The sequence below is a fragment of the Molothrus ater genome, chromosome 5 (assembly GCF_012460135.2).
Source record: "Molothrus ater isolate BHLD 08-10-18 breed brown headed cowbird chromosome 5, BPBGC_Mater_1.1, whole genome shotgun sequence".
NCBI classification, from domain to species: domain Eukaryota; kingdom Metazoa; phylum Chordata; class Aves; order Passeriformes; family Icteridae; genus Molothrus; species Molothrus ater.
Genome location: NC_050482.2, coordinates 4,053,423 through 4,065,895, shown reverse-complemented (window position 1 = coordinate 4,065,895; position 12,473 = coordinate 4,053,423). Strand labels below are relative to the sequence as shown.

The 12,473-nt window shown below is 47.0% G+C and overlaps 1 protein-coding gene across 10 annotated transcripts in view; it reads right to left on the bottom strand.

The window, feature by feature from the left end:
- Positions 1–1,318: 1,318 nt before the first annotated feature.
- Positions 1,319–12,473, bottom strand: part of PFKFB3 (6-phosphofructo-2-kinase/fructose-2,6-biphosphatase 3) — a 43,342-nt gene continuing 32,187 nt past the window's right edge. For 3 of the 10 annotated variants that reach the window (XM_036400789.1, XM_036400787.1, XM_036400797.2), the window contains 10 exons: positions 11,633–11,840; positions 10,358–10,504; positions 10,126–10,230; positions 9,001–9,130; positions 8,220–8,282; positions 7,998–8,062; positions 6,346–6,516; positions 5,312–5,334; positions 3,483–3,533; positions 1,319–1,731 (listed from right to left, as the gene is read on the bottom strand). In XM_036400789.1, the coding sequence (XP_036256682.1) occupies positions 1,725–1,731; positions 3,483–3,533; positions 5,312–5,334; positions 6,346–6,516; positions 7,998–8,062; positions 8,220–8,282; positions 9,001–9,130; positions 10,126–10,230; positions 10,358–10,504; positions 11,633–11,840 (970 nt within the window). In that variant the 3' untranslated portion in view covers positions 1,319–1,724. The remainder of the gene's footprint in view (positions 1,732–3,482; positions 3,534–5,311; positions 5,335–6,345; positions 6,517–7,997; positions 8,063–8,219; positions 8,283–9,000; positions 9,131–10,125; positions 10,231–10,357; positions 10,505–11,632; positions 11,841–12,473) is intronic. The other 7 variants (XM_036400792.1, XM_036400793.2, XM_036400788.1 and 4 more) reach the window with 6 other exon arrangements.

The window sequence follows — 12,473 nt, the reverse complement described above, 5'->3', positions numbered from 1 at the left end:
CCAAACCCACCCCCAAAACATGCACACACCCACTAGGAGATCATTTCTCCACCAATCCTATCTCTGGGGATGGTGTTCCCTACACAGGACGCTGGGGAATGCCATGGGAAGGATGAATCCAAAGGGTTGCCCACCCCCGGTTCCCCAGCCTAGTGCTGCAGGAGGGGTGGCTCCCTCCAGCCAAAAAAAAAAAAAACACGAGATGGGCATGGAGAAGATGTTGCATATAGGTGGAGGGGAAAAAAAACCCAACCCAAAACCCTAAAAAAAAAAAAAAAAAAAATCCGAAATCCACAGATTTTTGCACAAAGCAATAGTGGTTAATTGCTAATTTTAACTGCTGCCTCCCAGCTCAGGACAGGCTGCCAACAAGGGATCTTATGCATCAAACCACTGGGAGTTGGCTGATGGAGTCAGTCAGGTCCTCACCCTGCTCCCCCACTTTAAACACTGTAACTACTATTGTTTTGTAGTCCCAGCTTTCCAGCATGCAAAATACAATTAAAAACAAACAGAAAAAGTTGCCTGTATTCAGGCTTCCCTGTTAAGGGGCACAGCTAGGAAAAAAATAAAGTAGTTATGCTTCTGCCACAAATAAAGTGCAAAAACCAAGCAGTTTCTAAGTATACACATACACACACACACACGTGTGTGCATGTATATATAAAATTTAAAAAATACAGACAAAACTGTCCCTTCTTGTGGCTCTTTGCAGTCAGACAGGGACTCCTGCAACCCAGCCAGACCTCTGGCCACCTCCATGAGACCTGTGTGTCTACAAAATGCATCTAAGCCTAGGGATTCAAACCCTTCCCAATACCTCCACTTCCATCTAAAAAAGAAGAAAGGGGAGATGAAGTACCAGCACAGCACCTCAAACAGTGCCCAGCCTCCCCAAAATTCAACCCATGCCTGAACTCAGACCATCCCTGGGTGCTCCCCAAGATGAAAGCATCACCCAAGCCCCTGCTGGCATGGTTCCTCATGCACTGCAGGCATCTTTCAACCAGTTTTAGCAGCAGATAAAACTGCAAACCCCTTTAAGGTCTATTGATTTAAAAAAAAAAAAAAGGTGAAAGAATGGGTTGGTTTTTTTTATTAAACCCAGCAGTTCTTGCAGTGAAGGAGTTCACACAGCTGCTTTTCCTGGTGCTCACAGATCTGCATGAGCCAGGCTGACATGTGTGACCAGCTGTAGTGTGGGTGAGGGACTGCAGCACAGCATGTTAGGGGCTTATTCAAAAGTAATTAACAACATTAATAATAATTAAAAAAAAATAACGCAAAACCCCTTTTACCCACCCCCCCTTCCCCCTATTTCTCTACTAACCCCGCACCATCCACATATATACACACCCCACCCAGAGACAGATGGGTACCAATCATCTATACAGAAGATCAAAAACCACTGAAAAGAGAAGAAAATGAAACTCCTGTGCACTACAGAAGCACTTTACAGCTCGCTACGACCTAACAGGACGCCGGAGAGGAGAGCAAACGCTGCAGCCTGAAGAGCTGGTGGTGACCCTGGGATGGAGCTGGGCTCCTCCTGGGCTCTCCTGCATCCCTCCCCGCTGAGCAGAGCAGGGTTTGGGGCAGGGGGAGCAGAGCCAGCCCCGCCTGGGTTGGAAGCAAGCTTCGGGAATGGCGATGGGATGGGAAGCTGGCGGCGCCGGCGGCCTCACAGCGGTGCCCACGGAGTCACGACGGCTTCTGGGAGTTGTTCATGTTCTGGAATGAGAGGGGAAGGAGGGGTTGGGGTCAGGCTCCAGCCCAGCAGCAGCTTCTAGAACACGTGAACACAGCCACACACGGGTCACCACAAAGCACCCACCACAGAGGAGAGGACACTGCCCAGCCGAGGAGAGAGGCAGTGACTGACCCACTGCTCAGCTCCTTGCCACAGACATCTTTCAGGAAAAATCCTTTCCTTAAGATTTTTCCTCCTGAGAAGCTGAGAGGCCTCAGGAACAAAATGTAACCAATGGTTATCTGCTGCTGTGGAATGCAACAGGTGCATCTGGGATTGGCCTCATGTGGTTGTTTCTAATTAATGGCCAATCACACTCAGCTGGCTCAGACTCTCTGTCCGAGCCACAAACCTTTGTAATTCATTCTTTCCTTTTCTATTCTCAGCTAGCCTTCTGATGAAATCCTTTCTTCTATTCTTTTAGTATAGTTTTAATATAATATATATCATAAAATAATAAATCAGCCTTCTGAAACATGGAGTCAGATCCTCATCTCTTCCCTCATCCTAAGACCCCTGTGAACACCATCACAAGCCCCTCCTCAAGCACTGCCTGGCTTTAATTACAGGGTTAGAATTTACATATATCCCTAAAATCTGAGCTGAACCCCTCCTGATGCTGTTGAGTCAGGGACAGAATGAAAGACTCCAGGGATCAGAAGGCAATTTAATGAAGGTAGTGGGACTGGACATGGCACTTGGTGCTATAGTCTGGTTGAGGTGTAAGGGCATGGGGTTGGACTTGATGATCTTAGAGGTCTCTTCCAACCTCATTATTCTGTGATTCTATGTGACTTGCTAAGGTGAGACTTGGTTGGTCTCAAAGTAAAAACCCCTCACACTATTGGTGACCTATGAATAGCACACTCTGGAGAACCATATCTATAAACAATGGTTACAGAAGGAGAGATAATAATTGTTTTAATTCTTTTCTCCAAGTTTCCCAGGCTTGGCCTGGCAGAAATCATCTCTGTTCTTTCTTTGACTGAACTGAGAATATCCACACCCTCCCACCCCACCCTGTCTGCACTTCTGAATCTGCTCTTTGGTCAAGGCAAGGTGACAGGGGACCACAGTCTCAATCAAGCAGCCCAATTAATCATGTCTCTCTTGCTCCCCTTGAGGGTGGGCAGTGTCCCCCCTGCCTGCCAAGGCCATTGTTTGTCCATCCTTGGCAATGCCAAGAACAGGCAGCTCCTGCTGGCCATGCCAAGGACCCACCCACCACCAGAGGTAGAGCAGCACTGGTGACACTCCATGAGGTCTCATGGGCCTGAGACACGCTCCAGACACAGCCCTGGTACAGAATGAGGACAGCAGGTACCCACCAGCACGTGGTGAGGACCACAAAACCAGAGACAACCAGCTACACACAAGCAGGAGCAGCCCCCCAGGACAGATCTGCTCCAGGAAAAGCCCAGGGGACCACAAGGACATTGCCCAACTCACAGAACTACATGAAACAAGGTAGGGGAAAAAAGGACTAGGAAACAGCAAGGAAGGATTCTCTTCTCTTTTTTTTTTTTGTTTTGTTTGGTTTTTGGCAGTTTTTGTTTGTTGGTTGTTTTGGGTTTTTTTTTTTTTTTTTGAGTTTTTTTAATGCTTTTACTACCTAAGCTGCTCCTACAAGCACCAGGAATCCCAGCCAGGCTACAAGGCAGAGCTGTTCTCTCTGTTGTCTAAGGAGACAGGAGGAAGGTGAGGAAAAGCCACATGCACCACAGCCATTTACCTTGGAAATATTAGCAAAGAGAAAACTTTGAGAAAGTGACAAACGGGTCTTCTTTTTAAGCATGAAAAGTGAAGGGAAGAAGAAGGGAGGGGGGAATCAGGTGACTGTTCAAAAGTGCACTTTGGATCACAAAGCAAGCAAAAGGAAAAGAAATCATCACGCCAGGTAGTCCCACATCCCCCAGCCAGCAGGACTCTGAGGCACTCAGCCACGTCCCCATCCCCTCCCAGGTGTCCCCTGGTCCTCCTGGATGGGGGCCAAGACCCCAACAATGAGGGCTGATGCAGTGAAGCTCCCACCACCAACCCAGGCTCATGATTCAAGTTGTGACAGAGGCACTTTCCACCTCCCCAGCCCCTTACAGGTGGTGGCAGTGAGGGACCAAGCAGTGTGCGGGACAGCAGCCTCCCAGAGCTACTACAGCAGTGAGTGTCACCAAGCCTTGGGGTTGGCATGTCCTCATGGGTGACACTCAGTCCCACACTAGGAGGGGCAGGCAGGCTCCCAGCAGCTGGAGATTTTAAACTTGCTGCTGCCAGCCTACACCTGGTGTGGGTAAAACCATCACTGCCTGCTCCAGCAAAATCTGACATATCCATCTCCCAAACTCAACCCCTGAGTGTGTTTTCAGGCTCCCAACCAGCACCGAGGCATGCAGTGCCTTTTGTTACAACACAGATGTGAAAAGGGTGGAGGGAAGGATGGAGAAAACCTAAAATGCTTTCAGAGCAACCCAAGAGGCTCAGGTTTCATCAGGGGCTTTCGTGGCCATGAGCAGCAAGGGGAGGATCACAGGCATGCAAGGCCATGCTGAGCAACTCAACTTCTACACTCTGTGATCTCACCTAACCCAGCCACCAGCAAAGCCAAGGGCAACAGCCCTAACTTCCCTTTTCTCAAAAATGTTTACTCTAAAAGGGGAAGAAATAGGAGATTCAAAAGCTGCTACAAGCAAGCAGGGCTGAGCTCTGGCCTGGCCATGGTAGAGCAGATCCCTCCATCTTCAGCCCACTAAACAGCCCAAGCCAGGGATGCTCACAGGCTGATTTAAACTGGCCTCAGGGGCAAAGAGACCCCCTGGATACTACCCAGTATCAGCTCAGCCCCAGAGTCTTCCCAGTCTTTGAGAAGACATCTGAGCACATAAGTGCTGCTCTCAACTCAATGTAGCATTAACTAAGTCCAAAGGCTTCAAATTTACCCAGGAGCTGTCCTGTTCCTCAGGGATATAACAGTCCTAAGCCAAACTGCCAGAGCCTTAATTATTCATAATTAATGCATGAAATGCTCATGGTGTTTTGCTTTCTTAACAGAGCTAGAGAAAGACAATTTCCATTCACTCTGCCCACAACACCTAGGCTGACTGTTTCCAAAATCCAAGTTTGCAGATGGCTGGTCCCCAGGATCATCCAGCTCCAGAAAACACATTCCTGAGAAGGTCAGAAGCTTCTCAGATGCCTCTCTGGTGCCATCACTCACAACCCAGAGCCCTCAGGAAGGACTGAGCACCCAGGTCCACCTCCAGTACAACGTTCTATCACAGAGGAGACAGCTCCAGGAAAACCCAACAGCATCACCATCAGAGTGAAAGTCATAATTTGCTTAATTTCACAACAAAACTGGGACATTCCATCCAGCTAGGATACAAACCAGCACCCAGAGTCTCCTTTTTACCTTCCTAAAGCAAATCCCCCCCAAACCAGCAAAATATTAACTCCAAGAAATCCACACCCCGTCCGGATTTTGCAACAACCGAACAACCCAGCAGGATGGCAAGAGACATGGAAAAAAGGGTTGGAAAGGGGAATAAGAGGCAAGAAGGTACTTACAGGCATGCCTTCCCTAGTAAAGGCTGCAGAGAGACAGAGAGAACAGAGAGAGGTGTCAGTAACTCTGTGCCACGCTGGGCAGAGGACAGTGGACAGCAGCGAGGGGCACTGGGCAGCCAGAGCTGGCAAAAGGTTTTTGTGAGGCTCAAGCAGCCCAAGCAGAGCCCTGGGAGCTGACACAGACCCAGCTGTCCTGGGAGGCTCATGCAAAGCAGCAACCAAGCAGAGCAGTGGTGGAGCACAGAGCCATTCCTAACCTGGGCAAGGAGGGGGACATCACACCAACACAGACAACAGGGAGAGGGGCTGGGCAAGACAGCCAGGTCCAACAGGCAGCTGGTGGGAAGGGCAGCATGGCATATAGGTCATATAGGACTCCTTAGTGAGCTTGGGAGAGGGGTTTGTGCCTGGGAAAGTGAGCAAAGCAAGGCCTCTCTTCGATGTCCCTTCATGGGTGGGTGACAGAGGAGAGGACACATGAGCACCATGGCAGCCACCCACAGGGTTTCACCCAGGTTCACCACACCAAGAGCCTTCTAATTCAGTTTTGGTCTCCAGGATGAAGGAGACCCTTCCAGCCAAAGATGAGTCTTGGCAGCAGCTCCTCCTTCAGAGAAGCACAAGAGCATTTGATTTATTGCCATGGCCAGGTCTACAACAGAGCCAAGAGCACCCAGAGGCAAGGCAAGGCACGAGCCCTTTGCTCCTGCTCACTCCAGGGAGGAGCCCCTCAGGAGGCTGATGGCACTAAATTAATGCAGCCTAGAGCTTGGTGGAAGTTGATGATGCTCTCAAAACCCAAGAGAGGATCAACAGTGACCCAAGGCAGGGAGGGGCAGCAGCCATGGGAGGAAGATGCATCTCAGACAGCAGCACAGCGTACGACAAGTGCAAGCAGCTCCTCAGCTTCAGGAGTGACAGGAGGACAACAAACAATAAAACAACAAGAACAACAACAAAAAAAAACAAAAAAAAAACCAAAAAAAAAGAAAAAAAAAGGAAAGAAAAAAAAAAAAAAAAAGAGTTCAACTAACTTGTCCCGGCATCTGCGTGGGCACTTCCTGAGGAACACAGCCTGGCAGGGCAGGAGAAACAGCCACATGCTCCTCCAAGCTGTTGATGCGAGGTTTTTTGGTGGGCTCTGGGCTTGCTAGAGGGGTAACGCTATTACGTCTCATGAGCGGGTTAGGTCCCTTCTTTGCTTCCTAAATTAAAGTGAGACAAAGAAAATAAAAGTAAATATAAAAAAATAAAGCAAAATAAAGGAAAAAGGAAGAAGGCGACAGTTATAAAGGAAAAAAAAAAAGAAGCAAGTTGCTTTGGTTTTCTTTTTTTTTTTAAGTTTTAGAGTGGTCTCTGTTTTTCCCCATAGTCACTGTCCATGAGCAAAGGATGCACTGAAAGTCTCTGGGCACAAAAAAAAACCAAATCCCTGATGCAAAATGCTTAAGAGCACAGGAGGGGAGGGAGGAAAAAAATGGCTCTGCACTCAGATATGAGACAGATTTTCTCCTCATCTGAGTCTCAGCTGACAAAAAAAAAAAAAAAAGTAACTACAGGTAGCTGAACACACCCAGCAGCCAACAAGCCATGACTCTGCAGGACACAGAGGTGCCCATCAGTCTCCTCCTCGAAGCTGGTCCCTCCACCCAGAGAGGAGTGAAAGCAAGAAGAGGGAAGGTGAGCCAGCCCAGGCTGATCAGGAAGATTTGGGACATGGGAGCAGAGCAGGCAGCGAGGGTCAGCGCCACGCCAAGCTCCAACTCAAGCAAGGGGGGATGGAGGCAAAGCTGAGCAGGGGCACCCAAGCACTTGGCACTTGTCAGACCCTGTCCTACCCAAGGCCTTGCTGCCATTCCCAGAGAGGGTGGCAGAGCAGGGCATCAGTGTCCCCATGCAGGGGGAAGGACTGGCTTCCCCCCACAGCTGCAGGGAGGGACAGGCAGCTCAGGTGCTGCCACCTGACAGGGGAAGCAAAGGAAAGGAGATGTGGGCCAAAAGCATCACTTTGGGCTCCACCACTAAGCACAAGTTGGAAATGTCCCAAGCATCCTGGGACATGAGTGCTGCCTACTCTGTGTGGCTGCCCAGCCCTGACACTGAGCTTTGCATCCTCCTGTTCTGCCCTCTGAGCTCCAGTGGAGCACTTGGCAGACAGACCCAACCCTACAGGAATTTGTCTCCACAGGAGGGGCCTGCTCCACAGACAGCCCAGCACTGCCACCTCCCACCCTGCAGAAGGACAGAGAGCCACGGGCATACCAGGAAAAGACCCTCAGGGGCAGATGCAGGGCAAGCATTGAGCCCAGGCTCTGCCAGCCAGCTGGGAGACCTGGGAGAAGTCACCTTCTCCATCCACAGCTCCACTCCCTGCTCAGGCCAGCAGATGACCATGCAGGTGAAAGTCAGAGACCAGGGAGGAGTTTTCCCTGGACAAACACACAGGGAAGCAGGGACATGCCAACAGTCCTGTTCCCTTGGAAAACCCTCAGCTGGCCACGACTTTGCAGAGCAAGAACACATCTGATGCTCCCAGTCTTCCAGCAGCACTTCCAAGCACCCAGCTGAGCAATCTCCCCATGCCCACCACCACCCCAGGCATGATTTGGCAGCTCCCACTGCCTGGTGACCACAGGGGACAGGAGGGGGACACCACAGGACAGCTCCAGGGAAAAGCAACACTCACCTCTGGCCGATCTCTGTGGGTGTTGACTGCTTCAATGTTCAGGGAGATGGATTCCACCCGGCAGCCTGCAGAAAGGAGCACAAAGGGACAGATCAGCAGGGCCAGCAGGCACAGGACGTTCCCAAGGGCCCCACCACAGATCCCTGCTTTTCCCCCAGACAGCCTGGAGTCAGGAGGAGGCACAAGTCAACCCCCTGGCATGTTTAGGAAGGTCTCACTCACCATAGGCCACCGGGGTCAGCTTCAACACTGTGTGCAGGGGACATTTCAGGTAGGGCATTTCATCTGCAGAGACAGCAAAGCAGGAGGGTTACCTGGGCAGGAGGCTCAGACACCTTCATCCCACACCAAAGAGATGCACACTGCTGTCACAGACACATTTTATGAAAAATCCTTTCCTTAGGATTTTTTCTCCTGAGAAGCTGAGAGGCCTCAGGAACAAAATGTAACCAATGGTTATCTGCTGATGTGGAATGCAACAGGTGCATCTGGGATTGGTCTCATGTGGTTGTTTCTAATTAATGGCCAATCACAGTCAGCTGGCTTGGACTCTCTGTCCAAGACACAAGCTTTTGTTATCATTCTTTCTCTTTCTATTCTTAGCTAGCTTTCTGATGAAATCCTTTCCTTCTATTCTTTTAGTATAGTTTTAATAAAATATATATAATAAAATAAATATTTTATAATATATATTATTTTATAAATAATAAAATATACAATATTTTAATATATAATATAAAATATAATATTATTCTGTAATAAATAAATTACTATATAATTAATAAAATTAATACTATAATGTATTAATATATAATAATATATAATTAATATATAATAATATAAAATAATAAATCAAGCCTTGTGAAACACAGAGTCAGATCCTCATCTCTTCCCTCATCCTAAGACCCCTGTGAACACAGTCACAGGATGTGAACAGCCCAGAGCTGCATCCATCATCCCTCCTCCAGCAGGGCAAATCCTCTTCCAGAGACAGGGAGCTCACCTGCACTCTTGTCCAGGAAATAGGCCAGGAGACAGCGCATGACAGCCTGGTGGCAGATGACAAGGACGTTCTCTTGCCTCTCCAGCTCCATGATCACTGGCTCCAGGCGCTGCACCAGGTCCTGGTAGGACTGGGAAAGAAGGGAAGGGAGGTGAGGCATGGAATCAATGCAACGAGCATCCCAAAGAAACAAGAGTCCTTGTCTTGGTACACCTCCTGATTTCATGCCTCTGAGCAAACCAACAAACTGCTAAAGACAAATAAACCCTCATCCCCAGGCTACTTCGGAACTTCTAATTCTTCTGGCAGAGAAGGAGCCATGCACATCTCAGTGAATCACAGCTCAGGCCTGGAGAATTAAGGTAAACAACAAGGGCTTTGAAGATAGAGCCTCTCCTTGATATTTTATTTGGTACAGGATTTGAAAGTTCTGAGAAGTCTGGAGGAACCTGAGAAACCCTAGGGTTTTGAAGGGCCTCATAAAAACCATGACAGGCAGCCAGAAGGAGCCCCAGAAACCCAGAGCTGGTGTCTGATATCCCCACATATTCTTCTGTTAGATACAGGGTCATGAGGATGTCTCCAAAGATTTTTCTGAAATGTCTATGGGCAAGACTCTCAATTTGAGGATAATTAGCTCAATTCACAGCCTAAAGTATCATCCAGAACTGATGTCAATTCCCACCTCATTGTATCACACCCTGAAAGCAGACTGCCAGGAACAGAGATATTACCATCAAGCCTTAGGGAATGACACTGAGAACAAGGTGAAAATTGCTTTTTTTTGAAATTAAAGGAAAGAAAATTAGGGCAGCACAAAACTGTGAGCAGATATAATGATGGAGGTTGGAATAGAAACCTCCAGAGACCTTTCCATGCTAATTTGCTATAAAGTCAGTGGGACTGTTTGTTAAGTGACATATTTCTTAGTGAGATCTTCATATAGCAAGATTTTGAAAGAGCTCAAGGTAGAGGCAAACATGAGCCCTGCTCTCTTAATTCTAGCTTCTTGGAGCTCCCACTGCTCCTCTGCTCAAGAGTAGGGGACAGAATGAGGGGGGAAAAAAGGCCACATTTAAAGTACAAGTGCTGCAGACGTTGCAGGAGGTGTCCCTGCACACCTACCTCCCCCGAAGGATATCGGTAGTAATATTTATCCTGGTCACGCAGAGCAAATTCCTCTGGGTGTTGCTCCCTGATTTCTTCATAGGTCATTTCTTCACACACACCCTGCCAGGGCAGGACAAGCACGAGGTTACTGGACATGCTCTCAGCACAGCCACCAGGCAAAACCTCATTTTCTCTTGTTCAGCAACAACCAGCCCCATCCAGCTGCTGTGGCTGCAGAGATACTCACGGCATCGATCTCGTTGAGTGCCTTCCACTGCTCATAGGGCAGCTGGAGAGCTTCTGCTGTTTGGATTGTCCTCTTTAGCTGGCTGGTCCAAATTTTGAGGTCTTTCAGGTTCTGCTCTTCCACAAATTTGTTCAGTGCCACTGCAAACTGTGAGACATAGAAAAGAAGGGGTTGATTCCTGGTCCACAGCGTCCTTTGTTCCCTATTCCCAGTAAGTGTTGCCCTCCACAGGCAGAAAGATCAGCCTCCTGCTCTGAGGGGAAGGGCAGCCACACATTCATTGATCCCCAAGAGCTACAGATGGACCCTCAGCAGCCCAGCTGTCATCAAACGTGCATTTGTGATAGATGAGTAATGACTGACTCTCACAATTAACAGACAAATATCATGTATATAGGTTAAGAAAAGTATTATAGATTTATAGTTATGTTGTATCCCCCTTGCATTGTTATCAAGGGACATCTGGGAGGGTTGGCTTGTCACTATGGTGACACCTGACCTCCAATCAGGATTTGGGGAAGAGATCTCCACCACTGGACAGCGAAGGTGGAGCAAATATCTGGGGTGTTGCAAAGAGAACCCATCAGATTCTCCGATGCTAGGTCAGGCTCTCAGAGTGGCTGCTTTCACATTGGACAAATGGAAAGTGTACATCCAGGAGACAAAAGAAACAGATCCTTCACAACTGCAGTGTCCAGGCCATAACAGCTGGGTCTGTTCCTGAGGAGCTGGAGAGTGCATTCCAGCCAAGCAACAGGTTCTTCAGCAGATGAACCTCAAACCCACACTGCTCAGGATGCAGGCTGCTGGAGTCATGGAAAACCTTCTCGTGACTCAAAGCTGGAGAGAAGTGTTTGTGCCCCAACTAAACCTGCAGCCCTGTTTGTGGCAGCTGAGGTTTAATTGTATTGATACTACAAATGCAACCTGTGCAAGCTGGTTCACTGCACCACAGTGCCAAAACCAGAGGGAATGCCACTTTTCTCTTGTTCTACTTCTGTTTCCAAAGTAGGAAAGTAGCAAAGAAGGGGTTGATGGACAGAACTTTGGGAGGGGTTAAAAAGGGAAAACCTCCATTGTGAGGGGGCTGAGGACATGGCAGGGAAAATCCTTTGCTCCCAGCACTGTAACCTTTTTTCTCTATTCAGTTTTCTGCTGTATTTTTGATAATGTTTAATAAACCTTCCTAAACTATGAGCAACCATTCCTCACACATTTAACCCAAAGGCACAGCATCTACTACAGCCAGAGGGGGACATTTTCCTTCTCCCTCACCTTCTTGCCCCTGTTGGAGAGGCCAGAGTCGCCTCCAATCCTGCCCTTGAGGTTGAACTCGCTCTCCCCATGCCGGCAGAGGTAGATGGTGCGGGGCTGGACGTGGATGTTCATCAGGTAATAAACAATCCTGCTCTGGATGTGGTCCTGGACCCTGTTCACCAGGAACCTCCGGCCAACATCGATGACTTTGATGAGAGAAAGTTCCCTGGGGACAGACAGAGACTGTCTATTGTTTATCTATATATATATGTATATGTGTGTGTATATATATATATATATATATATATATATATATATATATATTTTTTATATATATGTATATATAAAAATATACATACATTTATATATTTCTATTTCATGTATTTATATATCTCTATATCTTTATATTTATGATATACATTCCATATATATTTATGATATACATTCCATATATATTTGTATATATTTTATATATTTATATATATTTATATATTTTATATATTTATATATATTTATATATTTTATATATTTATATATAAATATACATTTATATATTTTTATATATTTATATATATTCGTATATATTTATATATATATTCGTATATATTTATATATGTTTTATATATATTCGTATATATTTATATGTATTCAATACATAAGTCCAATATTTCTTAATAATTTCTCATCCTTTCTGTAATGATAAGGTCTGATTCTACTTCAGACCCCTTAAGTCTGCAAAACAAGAACTTCCTGCTTTTCATTCTTCTGTCTTTCCTCTTTTCCATAAAATTATTTTTCTTGAAAGGACAAAAAGATAAATTTATCTTTAAACAGAGATGAAAATCTTAATGAATAAAAT